The sequence below is a fragment of the Athalia rosae genome, chromosome 5, assembly GCF_917208135.1.
Source record: "Athalia rosae chromosome 5, iyAthRosa1.1, whole genome shotgun sequence".
NCBI classification, from domain to species: domain Eukaryota; kingdom Metazoa; phylum Arthropoda; class Insecta; order Hymenoptera; family Athaliidae; genus Athalia; species Athalia rosae.
Genome location: NC_064030.1, coordinates 2,655,829 through 2,674,498, shown reverse-complemented (window position 1 = coordinate 2,674,498; position 18,670 = coordinate 2,655,829). Strand labels below are relative to the sequence as shown.

The window sequence follows — 18,670 nt, the reverse complement described above, 5'->3', positions numbered from 1 at the left end:
TGGACCGCCTCGCGACGAACGGTGAGAAATTGTAGTGTCAAGAAAATCATAGACGTTCCATATTTCGTACAACGAAAGTACGGTATATACACGTATACCGTACCGGCGCACCTCAAAACTTTCCGAGAAATATCATCTCTTTATTTATTTACATAACAAGATTTATATCTTTCTGTAACTTATACGTACCCCTCGCTCGTACACGGTATACGGCACGCATATACCGTCGAAACGTCGCTTGCAGAGGTTGTTTAAAAAATGAATAAAAAATTGTGAATCGAATAAAAGGTAGAAGGAGGGAGAGAAAAAAAAACCAACCTCGCGAGGTACTCTTCCAATTAAATAAATAATCGATACAATTGTATCGGAATCAATTGAGCAATTGAAAATTGTCGAACACTCCGTCGATTTCGGGTGCGTGTATTTATTTATTCGTCCATTTTCTTTTTATCGATAACGCTACGCTCTGAAAACAAAGTTTCGATACGGTAAACGTGAAAATGTGATGTAACATTGTATAACATTGGAGAGTTAATATCACCTCGTTAATTTTTATAACGTGACACACGTCGTACGTGGTAGGTACGATAGGTAGGTACCTACTACCGTCCCGCTTTTATTTATATTATTGTTTTACGATTCAACGTACCGTCCGTACGTTCTCATCATCATTTCTCCAACGGTCCGACCGCAAAACGAGCCATCTGCGACGAACGAGGAAAAGAATACACGCGTAAGTACGACGAACGTTCCGTGGTCCAAGAAAATGGAAAAGATCACGTATACGTCATTCGTATAACACGATGTCCTCCACCTCTTGTTTAAGCTCCTACCGGTAAGAATAGCGGTTGCCGCGGTTCCGGGAGTTAAAGGTGCGCGAAAACAGTATACATACGTCGGCACACGCGCGAGGCTTGCGGAATTAATTAATCCGAGAATCTACGGCTCTGTAGCATTGTTTGAACCCTTGGTGCGATTCATCACTGCAGAACGTCTCAGCTAATTCAGAGCCAACGAATTAGGATCTCTGCAGCGTAGAATATTGGTGAGAGTCCATTGATCTCGGGTCATCCTTTTCTACGTGCGGTAGGTGGGCGAGGGATGAGAACAGGGTGAGCGATCGATTCGCGAATTTACGACTATTAGACCAAACCGAAGTTTATCAAAGGGCGTCCCTGGGTGGCGGTGAACTCCGCAGCAAGTTTGAAATGGCCCAGGATTATTTGGCTTTGTTTTTTTTTCCGTTTCGCGATAATTACGAAAGTGTTCAATTTCCCCCACGACGCGATACGTGAGGATCATATCCGCGAAACGTTGAAAATTCTTTTCGAAAAATGACGTACCTATGCGATGCGATTACCCGTACGAGGCATCGAAAAAAAGAGGTACGTACATGGGTGTTCAAATTCGTTGCCATTAGGGTAGGTTGAAAAAAATTTTCTGCACCTAATGATTACTCGATCGATTGCATGTGTACATGATTTTGACTTTCAAATTTGGATTCCTGAGCTGATTATACGTGACATTACCCTTGAAAAGCCAAAAAAAATTCGATTTTTGAGCAGAAAATAAATCATGTTTTCAATTGAGTTTAATATGCTTTTCTTACGTATTTTGACCTCAGGAATCCGAATCTGAAAGGAAAAATGATCTATCTCGAAAATTGAACAAGTTATCGCCAATTTTCAGCTTTTTGGGGTCAAAAATTAAAAATTCATTTTTCAGTCTATCTGAATGTAATTTGAGCTCAGGAATTCGAATCCAAAAGCAAAATTGATCTATCTGCAAAAATGACCGAGTTATCCCCATTTTTTCGCATTTTTTACCATAAAAATGGAGATATCTCGAAGGGAAAAAATCGTAGCTCAATTTTCTCAACGGATTCGTGTTCCTGAGGTCAAAATACATAAGAAAAGTGCCATACGATCGATTTAAAAAAATAAAAATTTTTGGTCAAAATTTGAAAAAATCGTAAGGGGTACCCCTTGGAAAAATCTCAAATTTTGGCCAAAAATTTTTATTTTTTAAAATCGATCGTATGGCACTTTTCTTATGTATTTTGACCTCAGGAACACGAATCCGTTGAGAAAATTGAGCTACGATTTTTTCCCTTCGAGATATCTTCAAATTTGTACCAAAAAATGCGAAAAAATGAGGATAACTCGGACATTTTTGCAGATAGATCATTTTTTCCTTCGGATTTGGATTCCTGAGCTCAAATTACATTGAGATAGACTGAAAAATGAATTTTTTATTTTTGACCCGAAAAAGCTGAAAATTGGCGATAACTCGGTCAATTTTAGAGATAGATCAATTTTTCTTCCAGATTCGGATTCCTGAGGTCAAAATACGTCAGAAAAGTGTAATACAATCAATTTTTAGAGTACTTTACTTTTGGCCCAAAAATCGATTTTTTGTTTTGGCTTTTCAAGGGTAATCTCACGTATAATCAGCTCAGGAATCCAAATTTGAAAGCCAAAATCATCTACTCATGCAATCGATCGAGTAATCATTAGGTGGAAAAAATTTTTTACTTGATATTTTGAGGTAGCCCACTCGTTTTTTGAATCAATAATTAATCAGGTGGGGTACTTCCAGCAATAAAATTTATTTTCAACCCATCCTATTGCTATTTTTAACGGTCTCTTGGTTTCGGAACACGTCTGGGGTGTAAATTAAATCAGTGCGCAATGACATAAAAGTTCACCGTGCGTGCGAACCATATACCTACGGTAAATAAATCGCGGGGCAAAGCTCGCTTTTCTTCGCAACTATAGTAATGGTATATTAATGGTAACACCCTCGTTATACTTTTATGATTACAGTTCTGGTCCGCCTACGTACCATGTTCATCGCAGTACCTCGACTCCGTACAACTTGCCTTGGAACAAATCGACCTCATACGTCGCCTCGTTAACAAACATCCCCAGAACATGGTGCTCGTCACAACAGCGGCAGGTAATCGGAATCAAAAATTGAACTTGGATGATTTTTTTTTTTTCATTTCAATTCAGAAATTTTTCATTTCTGCTCTTTTCGACTGTCGACTCGTGTTAAATCATTCGTGGCGAACGCAGAGAGAAAAAAGATACAGGAGAAAGGATCCGAGTTTCGGTAAAACTTTCTGAGTAGGTATCCTCAATCGGATTACAGTTTCCCCCATTTAAATAACACGTGAAACGACTCGGTTTTTTCAATTCTCCGGAACTGCGGTGTGTAAAGGGAAAGGTAAAAAAGCTAGCATTGTATTTTAAAGCAGGGATTTCGGAGCTCGAAATTATGAATTTTTTATTTTTTCCGTCTGAAAATTTCTCCTCCACAAACCGTTCGAAGAGCACATTATGCGAAAAACGGTTGCGCAAGGATGTTCGAAGACAGATGTGGAAAAAATGATGAATCCAAGTAATAAAGTGAAGAAGAACGCGATGATTTACTGCGTCCCCCATAGATTCTCCGATGAATCTTAATGGGATTATTCGTCATCTCGTATCGGGGGGCGGGGGGGGGGGGCACATTGAACGCGTTTAATCACGTTGAAAACATCGTCCGAATTTCCCTCTGCGAGGGAAGGCCGTATGCTGCTGCAGCGCTGACGACGTGTCCGTGACATAATTTTCTCGAGTTCCTCCGAGAGTACGGTCGGGGCGGGGCGCGCTGCACGTAGAATGCAAATGAAACCCAATGAACTCGGGTGTTGACATTTCACGTGAAAACATTCAGCTCGAGTCAAACGGACAGCCCGACCCGAGCGCTGCTTCTTATGCATCCCGTTTTCTTGCGCCAAATAGCGTAGTCTAGCGGAGGAGCTTTTATAGAGGATTTCTGGGGATTTATCTCAAATTCCACCGCTGCGACATCGCCGAGCTTCCTATACAAACCCTAAGCTGTAAGCGAAACCTAAATTGGCCCAAAATCCTCGTGAATTGTCGGGTAAGAAGTGCGGTTGGAAGAGGAGAGAGAAAAAATGTACAACCGAAAGCTCAGAAAAAACCTATGTACTCGCTGGTGTACGATAAATATCCCCTTGTAGGAATTAATTCCGAAAAAACATTGGATTAATTAATAATCGTGAGCAATTAAATTAACGCCGCAAATTAGTTGCCGCAGATACGATTATCTCAATGTCTGTATCTTGTACGGAGGGAGAACCCGGAACTTGCACCGTACCCGTCGTTCTAAAGATTTCTTGCCCGGACCAAAAGCTCGACGATAACTCACCACCTTCCCGGCTTTTCCGTGCACCAGGTGTACCAACATCTAGCCGGCAAGGGGTTAGTAGTATCACCAGCTCTTATTTATTGGTTGCTTTTAGAGCTTTGTATAGCCAGACATTTGTTTATGGATAAGGTATGTGGTACCTCATAGGTTTATCGAGTGGTTAATTAATGCGAAACTTTTTCACACTCTACTTAGTGTGCGGGAGAGAGCAAAATGGACCGTATGCGTGCGGTCAATGAGAAGAGAAAAAGAAAAGAACGCATTACGAGAGGAAAAAAATAGAAATATGAAGCGAAGCGAATGTAATTAGGACGAAGTAAAAAATATTTAGATAAAAGTTTCAAAGCTGCTGACGAGTTAATGTCTGACTATATAATTAATACAATTTAGGCAAATTGAGTTTTTGCGGAGTCGTGTGTATACCGTGCAGTCAAGCTTGGGCGTGCCAGACGCTCTTCATTTAAGTTTGTTCGCTATTTTTTTTCTCCCTTTCTTTTAATCTTCCTGATTTTTTTCCTTCTGCTCTACCCGCACGTGTCGCTCTTCAATTTCTCCCCATTTCAACAATCCGGTACAAAAAATTCTTTTCTAGTTTTTTGTACAGGTACGGTGCAACGCGATTCACTCGGTAATCGTAATTTTCGTTCGACCCTCGGACCTTGAGTCACGCGGTTCCAGATTGTGGTGAAAAAAGCTCGCGTCTGCTCCACACGTAACGAAGACGGCTAGAGGAGAATAAAACTTGCGAGTCCCCGGGTCTAACGAAACATATAACAGTGATACATAATATACATAAACTTAAGATGCATGATCCCGTTCAATTTTCCATCTTCACAAGCTCAGTGCTGTACAAAAGTTTTAAGTTCGACCGGGTGTATAACGGGGAAACTTCGAGCTCACAGCTTTTATTGCATCCGTATATCATCTCGAAGGGAGAAAAAAAATAGAAATAATAATAAAAGACCGAATAAAATAACAAGTTTCATTTTTTATCGTACATAGGAAAGGATTAAAGTAAAATGGCCGTTGCTCGCGTCTCGTTAGAAGACTGGGTCAAATATAATAAGTTACGAGCTTACGAGCCTTGCGCGTCTACCTCTGAGATTTTTATCTGAAAATCTCGGCATTTTTTGACCGGAGCATCGCTGCATTAAATTAATTACCATAGGTATAACGGAGAATAAAGGAGAAAATTAAACCATCACCAGACCGAGAATTACCGAGTACTTGGATGACTCAAATATTTATGAAAGATTTTATACCCAAAGGTGCGTGTCTACCCATCAAAAAAAAAATATATATTTATGCTCGCTGAAACCGGTGGTTGCAAGAAATTGACGAGTGTACGAGATTTCGAACTTTATCGAGATCGGAGTTCTGTGGAGTTGAAAAGTTTTGAAAGCGCGTAATGACGACGATGATGATGATAATAATAATGATTTATAGAAGCATGCGCCATGGTTCTATATGGTCTATTCAGGTATTACGAATGAATGACGCGCGATAGAAATATAGCTGTGAGTGCAGGATACATTCAATCGAAGTTTAATAATTCTCGGCAATTGATAATTATTGGCTCCTTTCGCATCGCTTTTATAAAGCGACTCCGGCGATTGGTTGCCAAGAGTTCTCCAAGTGGCCAATCATTGATTGTCGATTGGTAAATATACCGAAAGCACGCTGTGCAGTGTACTGCGGAATTCGGCTTTTTTGCAACTTCGACCAAAAGTTGGAACAGAGCCAGTCGGTCGCTACTCAAAATACCCGAATCTCCATGAAATTATTCTACTATTAAACGTGAAACTGGAAAAATATTTCTCAACTATCTATCAATATTCCAGTGCGGTTTTTAGTTTCATTCAATTCACTTTTTTGTCGGAACCACAGCCTCTGCTGCAGCTTTCCATACTGCCGTATGATTGCCTGGCAAATTATGAATCGTACCGACGAGCTTTTTTGTTCGAAAATTTTTTCGAGGCGCAACTATCCTCATCCTACAACTATAATCATCCGCATGGAATGAAAGTATATTTGTCTCATGCCTAGATAAATTTGCAATTTTTGATCTTGTTAAAATATCTGACGAAACGATTTTCGCACCAGCCGGGACGTTGCCCAGACAAAATATACTGGGCTAGTCACAAGAGGTGTCCGAATAGGAGTAGACTAACGCGACAACGAATAATACAGACGGTCCATCACGTCGCTATTTTCTTCCGGGATTCTCTCGTTTTTCGTTGGCTACAGAGGCGAGGCATGCCGTCTGTTAGTCTCAGCCTATTCGGACACCTCTGGCGACTCACCCTGTATATCCGCTGGCTGACATTTTTCATGACCGGTTGAACTCGGGTGTATATCAAAAATTTTCCAGAGCCAGGGACCGGTTTGGTAGACTGCCAAGATAATGGATAGAATCCACCTTATTTTTCATGGCTATAGCACCGGTGAGTGAATAGAACAAATATTCCTGCGCACGGAAAACGAATTCCGATGACGAAATATACGACTTCGTAGAGACATGCCCGCATAGACCGAGAACTGCTGCGGTCGGATGGCTGACTCCAAGTACCATCCTACCTCCGCGAGTCTATAACGGCGGAAAAATTGATTGAATAAGATTGGATGCGCCGAGAAAACATCAATTCCTCAATAATCCATCAAATAATCCACGAGCCTGGAATACATTTTTCCGTTTACGTGTAGAAAAGTATAGCTCACGTAATCGTTATCGAATATCCTCAGCCTTCACTAGTTTTTCCCTCGATTTTCCATCGATCCGAAGAATCAAAAATTTAAACAAAGTGAAACGCGAAGAATTCAGAAATTCATATACGGTGCATCGACTGATTGCCACCCGTGAGTCGCATCATCCTTATTGCGAATGAATGAAGGAAGGAAAAATTTCAAGGGTGGTCAGAAAATGAGCGGAGTTGATTGCCGAATATAATCCCGCAGCCGGTAGATGGAAAGCTTTTCCCGCGAAGCGTGTGAAAACGGCGGAAAATAAGGCTAAAAGGAGTGGCAAGAAGGGCGGTCGCAGGGCGAAGGGTTGCGAGAATCCGCGGGGGATGTAAGAAAGTGGTGAAAGAAAAAAATAGAACAACGCTGCTCGTTTGTCGACCGAACGGAAATCGAATCCATGGCTTTTACCGTTTCGTGGGGTCCGTTTCTGTCGGCAGCACGTGTCTTTTTTCCAACCTTACACGCTGTACACCGTTCGGATTCCCCCTCGCTCATCGACCTCCCATTAGCTCCGATGTCGTTAGATATTGATATCGATTATCGGCGAAATTAAAGGTATTTCCCGCAGTTCTCGACTCGCAGAAATCCACCCCCCCCCTCAGTGCAATGCGTCGGTATACCTATAATTCATCAGCGACCGCGGCAATAAAAGTTTTTACCATCGACATCCACTTCCGGTGTGACGTTCGAATCTCTATTAAAGTCTCTGCCGCAGATATTTTCCGGTAGTTAATTTCGATTTATCGGAATTTACGCGCAGGAAAATTGTTCCGACTTCTAACAAGAAGCGCGGTGATTAATTTTCTATTATTGGTTGTGTGTACCTGCTTCATCGGACGTTTGATTCCTCCACACGATTTCGGTAAATAACTTTCGATTCGTTTTCAAAAATTTATCCCCGAAATGAAATTTCGCAAAAACTATCTCTACAAAGATTGGCGAATCGGACGAAAGAAAAAAAAAAAGAAAAAGGAAGGAGAACCGCGGTACGTGATGCAACGTCACTCGGAGGGCTAAAACTCCCTGACGGAAATATCGAATACAATAAATAAGTTTGTATGTAGTCGGGTAGGTAGGTACGTATATTACTAATCCGTAAAACAGCTACTGCGATATATCGTAAAGAAAATCCAAAGCAAACTGTTATCCCGAGGTAGTGCAGATAAACTGCGAAGATGTTATTTCATTAGTGATAAAAGCATTCCCCTTTGTAAATATCGTCGTTCCGTATTAGCATAGTGTTCATACGTGTTCGTGAAAAGCTGCTACCGTGGATGCTGACCCCGACTTCGTTGATTCTCTGGCACAGTTACGTAAGATCCTTTCGTTTTATTGTCACACAAATGATGCGGCGGCATAATTCATCGCGTTTCGGAAACGGCATAAAATAGAACTTGAATACGTACGAGATCGGAAAGCGTGGAAACGAAGATGCTGAAAATCGGTAGGAATTTTTCACGGACTTTTCGAAAATAATCCGCCAACGAATCTCGCGATAAATTTTCAAACCGGGCCGAGTGTAAGGGCTGCCAAAAAAATAAAGCCATTCTTGCTCACCTCTGTTCCAGGTATAGAAATCGCTCACAAGGAGGGTCGACTGGCGAGTTTAATCGGCGTCGAAGGTGGTCACGCCGTGGGAAACAGTCTCGCCGTTCTAAGGATGTTGTACGAATTGGGTGCTCGGTATCTCACGTTAACGCACACCTGCAATACGCCTTGGTGAGTGTATAATCCGACGACATCTAATTGATAAGATAATTAATGCCACGAGCGTCGAGCGTCTTTGGAGAGCATCCCCATTGCAGTGGTTCGTCGGATGGTCGTCTGCCTGCAAGTTCGTTTGTATATATACGTATATACACACGAGTCATCTAGGGTTAAATTGATATCGATTGCCGAACGGTAAAACGGCGAATGGCGAACGGCTGGAGCGGCGAACTAAACGAGAAGCACGGGAAAACCGATATTTTGTCCATAGGTATAACCGGGCTGCATAGGCATACCTACCCTTTCAACGGATATACCTTCCAGTCTCCGGTGGAATAACAAGGCTAATAGAACCGCCGGATAGATCAGGGATTCGCCAGACAGGGATATTTCCCACGCGCTTAGATTATTCTAAAATCCAGAGGTTCTCCGGTGATTCGTGTATACGATATAATCATTATCTCACCTGTTACTCGAATTTCGTTTGGAATTAGAGTCGATGTTGATGCTGGTAAATTATCTATTTTGCAAGTTTAGATTCCCTCGTCGGATCCCTCGCGTACGAATCTACCCCAACGTCTTTCGCGCCTCTGATATATTTTTGTCGTATTTCCGGAGATACGAGGACCGCTTTATTATAGTGTACACCACGTATGAATGGAGTGTAATTTATAAGGGAAGCTCCGAGGCTATAAGCTTGTTAATCACGTTGTGAGACGCATAAGTACACTCGACGGTTGAGTGGTAGAACTTATAGATATAGATACGATGAAGCGGATATATATAATGACGATGTGAGATAGCTGTTAACCAGCTGTTACCTCAGCGTCAAACTCTGCAAAACATAATTCGCCCCGAGTTTAGTTTATATTTACTTGAATATCGTGCATACGTCACGTAGAGCGAGTTAACGGCTATAAAGTGTTAGAATTGATTAATTATTTCACGAGACTTTACCGAAGCAATTAACCCCGTTCCGAACGAATCCCTCCACTATTTCAACCCTCAAGAATCGAGAGAAAACAAACGAATAAAACTCCGGAGTACCCGCAAAGTGAAGAACCGACTAAGAAGAAACGATAAAGTGCGGAATACACAGAGAACAATATGAGGAACGAGTCTGGAAACACTGCACTCGGGAAGATGATCCGAAAATTCCTCTGATCCAGCGTTGTCTTCTGGATACGTCGACGTGGAGCGGTGTGTAGTTGTTGGTAGATTGCGAGTCGCGCGCTATAGCTGGGAGCTGGGATATGGGTTTCATCGATTCGCGGTAAGCCCGCGCTGTAACGGATCATATCTGACACGAGGCGTGGTTGGTAAAGTATATGCGAGGATCCCCTTCCGACGAGAGCGAGGAATCGCTCTTTAAGAACGAGAATCGTTTGAGCTAAGCCTCCACGTCGGCGGTGGCGGCGGCCGGAGGGGAGGTACGCGGAGGCACGAGGGAAGAAGGAAGAATATTTTCCAGGGGTGCTGAAAGTAATCGTGCAAATATTACCCCGAGCGAAGAACAATAAAATTAGTTTAAATCGGATTCGAGCAAATGCGTTGCGTATATGTATGCGGGCTGAAATCGCGTTAGCGTCGCAAACTCGGGATTATGTTTCATTCGATGGATTGCCGAGTCCTTCATTTTTGTCGCCTCGCTAGGAGGACGTTGACGCATCTTCGTTTCGATTCACCGGTCATATTTTCCCTTCGATTTTTCGTTTCCTGAAAATTTTTTTAACACCGGCAAGTATACGGCAATCAAACTTACGTTCGTATGAAATTATGTACACGTCATCGGAAGTGATACATCGGGTGAATAAATAAAAGAAATGACAGATGAATATACGCATGTAATATGTATGTAGTATTGTATATATACGTATATAAAGGTATTTTTGTGCACCTCCGAGAGGTGGAGAAAAGACGTGAAAAAAGGAGATGATGATGATAATAAAAAGAGAAAAGTTCCGTTTGAATTTTCACTGAATAATTCAGTGATATAAACGCGAGAAAATATAAGACGATGGATTACATAAAATATGTAATATGAAAAGTGATAAAAGTGTCTTGCAACAAAAATATTCCTCTAGCAATTCAGTCTTTTCCAAGAATGTCGTGTCTCAATATTGTTCTTAGCCCCCGAGGAGACATTCCTCGAATTCAAACATCGGCTCTCGTTTCTGCAACGGAATGTGGCTCCGTATACTATTTCGTATAACTGTACGTCAAACCAGTAAAAGGTATAAAGTCTTACAAAGGCCGTACGAATAAGGTGGAAATGTTCGTGTAAATTATGGAATACCGCCTTAGAAACGTCGTAACGCAACACAAACTTTGACAGAGATTACATGTACACAGGTCCTATGGAGAAGAAATAAGCCGTTGCTGCTTTTCGATCGTTGACAACTTCGTAATTCGTCCGTTCATTCAGCTGTCAAAATTTCACTTTAATTCGAAAACTCAGACTTCAAGTTTCACCTTCAACTTTTCACTCCCGACAAATTTCGCGCACACCTCAGACGGTTATCGGTACATTTCATTTCACATGAAACTTACGTGTGACGGATGAAGTCAAGTACATTCGTATTCACACGTCACATCCGTTCAAGTTTTCTATACGACTAAATGCAGGCAAATTCTGAAAAATTTGCGTTACACGGATGAGAAGTGTACGCTTATAAACAGAAAATAGTGCAGCCGATGAGGTCATCCCTGACCATCGCACGCCCATATGTATACCTAAGAATACTGGCAAATTTTCATTGAATAATAGTGAAATAATAATAAAAATTGTCACTATAGAGATATTGACATCTTGGTTCGGTAGGGCAGACTGCAGCACAGTGGATGAACCAGGCCAAGTACCCCACGTCGGAGGGTTATCGAATTTTGGGAAGGTGAGTCTACCTCAAAAATTATCTGAGTAAATGAACGTAGATGAAACAAACATCAGAGATCAGGAAATTTTGAGAATAACATTTAATTTGCATGTACATAAGTATGCAATTCGTTGATGTTTATTCATTACATGAATCCCTCGGGTAGAGCGAGTTTGCAATTTCATCAAAACTTTCCTCCTTACCAGTGGCACGTGTGTAGAATTGGAGTAGACTGATTATACATGTGAAAAAACAGAAATTTTGCCATCCGCTCCTGTAACAGAATCTTTTTCATTAAACACTTTTTGTTCAACCAGTAGAGCCTCGTAGTTTCAGACTACACACGATTTAACGTTGATCCATTTCGCGATCAGCTCATCCCGAGTCGCGTCAATGATAAAATGCAGTCCGATTACCAGCTGCGATGGAGAAACACGAGATATCCCTGATGATGAACCCGTTGCTGCGGCGACTCGCGTTTCTTCGTTTCTTCGTTTTTTTTTTTTATTTTTTTTGTTTTTTTAATCAGTCGTTCATCGAACTCTTGACGTACTACCGATAATTGTATACCACGTCAACAGCTGCGGTGTTGAGGGAGAACGCGTGGAAGTGCGCGGATTTTCACAAAGAGGTAAAAGCAATACGTACGCGACGTTCTAGCGTCGCGCCGACGACTATTGTGGATCATCTGCAATAGAATGGGTGAGAAAAAAAAATTTTTCCTTCTTATTTTCTTAGCATGGGGGCAAAATTTGTACCTCATGGAAAAAAAAAATTTTTCGAATGTGGAAAAAATTTTTCACTTCATATTTTGAGGTAGTCCACTCGTTTTTTGAATAAATGATTAATCAAGTGGGGTACTTCCAGCGAGAAACTTTTTTCCACCTAATGATTACTCGATCGATTGCATGAGTAAATGATTTTGACTTTCAGATTTGGATTCCTGAGCTGATTATACGTGAGATTCCCCTTGAAAAGCCAAAAAAAAAATCGATTTTTGGGCCAAACGTGAAGTAGTTTAAAAATTGATTGTATTAAACTTTTCTGACGTATTTTGACCTCAGGAATCCGAATCTGAAAGCCAAATCGATCCATCTCCAAAATTGACCGAGTTATCCCCATTTTTTCGCATTTTTTGGCATGAATTTGAGGATATCTCGGAGGGAAAAAATCGTAGCTCAATTTTCTCAACGGATTCGTGTTCCTGAGGTCAAAATACATAAGAAAAGTGCCATACGATCGATTCTAATTCTCTCAGATTCAAATTTCTGGGTACGAATAACATCAAAATAGACGATAAAATGAGTTTTTTATTCTCGATCCCGAAAAGCTGAAAGTTGGCGATCACTCGGTCAATTTCAGAGATAGATCAATTTTTCTTTCAGAATCGACATCCTGAGGTCAAAATACATCAGACATGTGTCATACGATCAATTCGCAAGAAAAAAAAAAATTGACCCAAAAACCCGCCGGGATTTGAACCCGTGCAAATTTATCGATTTTTGGGTCAAAAATCAACATTTTTTTTTCTTGGGTTTCGCATGCTATTCCTATGTATTTCGATCTCAGGAATTCGAATCTGAAAGCCAAATCGATCCATCTCCAAAATTGACCGAGTTATCCCCATTTTTTCGCATTTTTTGGCATAAATTTGAGGATATCTCGGAGGGAAAAAATCGTAGCTCAATTTTCTCAACGGATTCGTGTTCCTGAGGTCAAAATACATGAGAAAAGTGCCATACGATCGATTCTAATTCTCTCAGATTCAAATTTCTGGGTACGAATAACATCAAAATAGACGATAAAATGAGTTTTTTATTCTCGATCCCGAAAAGCTGAAAGTTGGCGATCACTCGGTCAATTTCAGAGATAGATCAATTTTTCTTTCAGAATCGACATCCTGAGGTCAAAATACATCAGAGATGTGTCATACGATCAATTCGCAAGAAAAAAAAAAATTGACCCAAAAACCCGCCGGGATTTGAACCCGTGCAAATTTATCGATTTTTGGGTCAAAAATCAACATTTTTTTTTCTTGGGTTTCGCATGCTATTCCTATGTATTTCGATCTCAGGAATTCGAATCTGAAAGCCAAATCGATCCATCTCCAAAATTGACCGAGTTATCCCCATTTTTTCGCATTTTTTGGCATGAATTTGAGGATATCTCGGAGGGAAAAAATCGTAGCTCAATTTTCTCAACGGATTCGTGTTCCTGAGGTCAAAATACATAAGAAAAGTGCCATACGATCGATTCTAATTCTCTCAGATTCAAATTTCTGGGTACGAATAACATCAAAATAGACGATAAAATGAGTTTTTTATTCTCGATCCCGAAAAGCTGAAAGTTGGCGATCACTCGGTCAATTTCAGAGATAGATCAATTTTTCTTTCAGAATCGACATCCTGAGGTCAAAATACATCAGACATGTGTCATACGATCAATTCGCAAGAAAAAAAAAAATTGACCCAAAAACCCGCCGGGATTTGAACCCGTGCAAATTTATCGATTTTTGGGTCAAAAATCAACATTTTTTTTTCTTGGGTTTCGCATGCTATTCCTATGTATTTCGATCTCAGGAATTCGAATCTGAAAGCCAAATCGATCCATCTCCAAAATTGACCGAGTTATCCCCATTTTTTCGCATTTTTTGGCATAAATTTGAGGATATCTCGGAGGGAAAAAATCGTAGCTCAATTTTCTCAACGGATTCGTGTTCCTGAGGTCAAAATACATGAGAAAAGTGCCATACGATCGATTCTAATTCTCTCAGATTCAAATTTCTGGGTACGAATAACATCAAAATAGACGATAAAATGAGTTTTTTATTCTCGATCCCGAAAAGCTGAAAGTTGGCGATCACTCGGTCAATTTCAGAGATAGATCAATTTTTCTTTCAGAATCGACATCCTGAGGTCAGAATACATCAGAGATGTGTCATACGATCAATTCGCAAGAAAAAAAAAAATTGACCCAAAAACCCGCCGGGATTTGAACCCGTGCAAATTTATCGATTTTTGGGTCAAAAATCAACATTTTTTTTTCTTGGGTTTCGCATGCTATTCCTATGTATTTCGATCTCAGGAATTCGAATCTGAAAGCCAAATCGATCCATCTCCAAAATTGACCGAGTTATCCCCATTTTTTCGCATTTTTTGGCATAAATTTGAGGATATCTCGGAGGGAAAAAATCGTAGCTCAATTTTCTCAACGGATTCGTGTTCCTGAGGTCAAAATACATAAGAAAAGTGCCATACGATCGATTCTCATTCTCTCAGATTCAAATTTCTGGGTACGAATAACATCAAAATAGACGATAAAATGAGTTTTTTATTCTCGATCCCGAAAAGCTGAAAGTTGGCGATCACTCGGTCAATTTCAGAGATAGATCAATTTTTCTTTCAGAATCGACATCCTGAGGTCAAAATACATCAGAGATGTGTCATACGATCAATTCGCAAGAAAAAAAAAAATTGACCCAAAAACCCGCCGGGATTTGAACCCGTGCAAATTTATCGATTTTTGGGTCAAAAATCAACATTTTTTTTTCTTGGGTTTCGCATGCTATTCCTATGTATTTCGATCTCAGGAATTCGAATCTGAAAGCCAAATCGATCCATCTCCAAAATTGACCGAGTTATCCCCATTTTTTCGCATTTTTTGGCATGAATTTGAGGATATCTCGGAGGGAAAAAATCGTAGCTCAATTTTCTCAACGGATTCGTGTTCCTGAGGTCAAAATACATGAGAAAAGTGCCATACGATCGATTCTAATTCTCTCAGATTCAAATTTCTGGGTACGAATAACATCAAAATAGACGATAAAATGAGTTTTTTATTCTCGATCCCGAAAAGCTGAAAGTTGGCGATCACTCGGTCAATTTCAGAGATAGATCAATTTTTCTTTCAGAATCGACATCCTGAGGTCAAAATACATCAGAGATGTGTCATACGATCAATTCGCAAGAAAAAAAAAAATTGACCCAAAAACCCGCCGGGATTTGAACCCGTGCAAATTTATCGATTTTTGGGTCAAAAATCGAATTTTTTTTCGGGATGATCGCTCTTTCCGGATATTCGGACTTCGCAAATGATTCAGAGGTTCGACCCTTCTTTCGCAGTATAATCCTGTCGCGTGTAATTCGCGGGCAAAAACAGCGTCGCCTGTCTCCCTCTCAGCGCTCATGCAAAAGCACGATTCGGTGAGAATCCGGAGGAGAAGTCCTTTATATTTCTCGCCTTCTCTCCCTTATCCTCTCTCTTCTTCTCTGCAGGAATAAGCGGGAAATTGAGGGTTCAATTTTGCACACCGCACCAATTCTCATTTGTTAGCTAATCAATGGTCAGACACTTTCTCCACATTGGTTACCATGCTCTCGTCGCTTTGTCATCGAAAAGTAAATCACATCCAGAATTACCGCTATCATATACGAAATCACTCGAACCGTAAGATTTCGCGCACTGGTGGTGAAGCAAATACCGCGAGACGGTCAAAATCAAATCGATAAAACCTCCAGATTTCCAGAATGAACTTTGTAGTTCATTAATTCTGATCATTTTGAAAAAAAACTCCACAATACTTTGGGGCAGCCCATTTTCCTTTTACACGTACACTCAGAACCGCGATATTTTCTGCCATTGTTAGAGATGTTTTTATCAGTCGATATAATGTAAGGGGCTGATCACGCCAATTTTTCCATCCAATCTTGTGGACAGCACAAAAAAAAGTGAAAAAATTCCTTCTGACTCAACCTACCGGCCACACATCTGAGCGCCGGTAATAATGTAGGGTATACCGAATCCATCATTCGTAGACGATATCGAGTCCCGAATGGGCTCTTCAATCGAGTGTTGGACTTGTTGGAATAAAAAAACAAAGAAAATCAAAGCGTGAAATTCGTGCGGTCCGATCCGCCATTATTTTTCCCACAAGTTTTTGTATACTTTCTCAAGTAAATTACAATTCAGACGTGCGGAGTTGATGACGTGACACAACCGCGCATCGGCGAAAGGATTCAAAAAAGGACGTTACCGCAATTTTTCAATGTGTGAAGTGTTGATCCGCAAAGAAAACGTAATTCAGATCGTCCTGCGGATAGGATGATCCAATCTCCTCGCCTGTCTCCTCATAGCTTATTGAGACTAAAATTAATCGATAGTTGCTAAGGTATTGAAAAAACAGTGATTTTCCGGACGACCAGTTAGCACCTTAATGTGTGTTCGGATTTAAAAACGTGCACGATTTTCGTTTACCACTGAAACAGCGTGAAACGAGTCACAGGTTTTATCGTAGAAAGAAAATGAATAGAAAAAGAAAAATTGCGCTGGTTCAGGCTATGATATCGTGATTAGTGACGCCGTCAATCGCAGTCGGGATTTTTTTGTTCCTTGTTCGTTTTTCCCCAACCTTCGGGTATACTTCGAGCCGGAAAAAAACTTGAACGGTTAGCGAGAAGTTGGCTGAAAATTCTACAGCAGTTTCGGCAAGATTTTCCAAAATCTAAACCGCAGGCTAACTCGGTAAAATTCGGGTAACTTCATCTCATCGCAGCTTGTAGTCAAAAATTTGAACCACACGCAACTGGGACGTTTTCGAAAATCCAGTGAAAATTGACATTTAATTAAAAATGTGATAAAAAATCGCTATTCATGACCTTGAATATCCAGCGGGTTTTATTCTCTTAATGCAGCGGAAATAATTCTCGTGTACGGGGTGGTTTATAATCGGGTTAAATCTTGCGTGGAGTTTAATAACAAAGAAACATTATCCGGCACATTAACTTCGCGAACACGTGCATATCCTATGGCATGTAATCCTTGTGCAATATGTAGGTCAAATGTTACTTGGCTTTGTAAGTGGTAACGTATGAAAGGTCGTTGACTTTTTTTAATATTTGTTGGGTATCGTGATAGCTGTTTGCAGTCTATGTTGAAAATAAGTGCAGGGCATTACGGACACGGAATCAATAATACCAACGTTCCATCGGTAACAATTTTCCGATAGCTACTTTCATGTTATTTCAAATTGTTATTGTTACATTGAAACGTTATTGTACATTCCGGTATCGCTTCAGAACCACTTTTCAATGCGGCTGTTTCCATGAGGAAATAACTAAACTCAACCTCCTCGACCAAACGTATTGCAATTATTGTGCCGATGAATATGCAAAGATGGATAGCCACATGCCTATGAGTTCGCGAATCGTTTCGCGGTACACTCGAACAACCCTCTCGGCTACGGTCTGTCGTAACTTCTCAGCAATCTCACGTTCCAGAAATAGATAATAAATTGAATCTTACGACATCACTTTTTGTTTCTCCGCTATATATTCCACCACGGGTGTGAGAATAAAATACTGCACCGGAACAACGTACTATTGCTATTGCTGTAATATTTCGAAAATGTCAAAAAGTAATCCACGACCAACAATTTTGCAATATAAATAACCGGGCATTCGTCCTCGTTAGAGTTCTGTGTTCAAAGACACAGCTCGATGTATCGCGCGGGATTAGGTTGGCCGGTGGCTGTTGACGAATGGCGGTGTATATTGCGCCGAGGAACGATCTGGAGGGTGATTTTTTTTCCCTTCCGTTGGTTTATGAAATAACGACATACCCTCGTATTGTCCGTATAACGTTATATATCCGGATTGACTCGAAACGAGAAACTACCTAATAAGGTAGCTTAAGGGCGCTGCCATTCGCCTCCACTTGAATCAATGCCACGAGTCAAAATAAACGGATGAACAAGGGAGTTGGTGAAGGAAAAACAACGTCCGTACAATTAATGCATATTCATTATATTCATGTAAATATAATTATTATATCCTCAAAGTTTGTATCGAAATTCATTCATCAGTTTCATTTTAGTTTACACCGGGTACGGAATCACGGCGCAGTATTCATCAGCAGCCCTAAAACTAGCGTTGCGTAAGGTAAAGGTGGGAGCTATAACATAACTCATTTCCAGCTGTATATTATGGCCGTTGGCTCTGTGACGAGACCTTAGTACACGTATAGTTTTGAAGATAGACCCTTGTTACTTGAGTGACACTTATTGCGAGTGGTGTCTGAGTCGCATTGCTTGATTCCCAACCACATCCACTGGTCGGCGAGTGGCGGCGGTAGAG

The 18,670-nt window shown here is 40.7% G+C and overlaps 1 protein-coding gene across 2 annotated transcripts in view; it reads left to right on the top strand.

Annotated features, from left to right (window-relative positions):
* Positions 1-18,670, top strand: part of LOC105693074 (dipeptidase 1) — a 60,962-nt gene that overhangs the window by 15,856 nt on the left and 26,436 nt on the right. For both annotated transcript variants that reach the window (XM_048655067.1, XM_048655068.1), the window contains 3 exons: positions 2,826-2,958; positions 8,529-8,679; positions 11,489-11,558. In XM_048655067.1, coding sequence (XP_048511024.1) covers positions 2,826-2,958; positions 8,529-8,679; positions 11,489-11,558 — 354 coding nt within the window. The remainder of the gene's footprint in view (positions 1-2,825; positions 2,959-8,528; positions 8,680-11,488; positions 11,559-18,670) is intronic.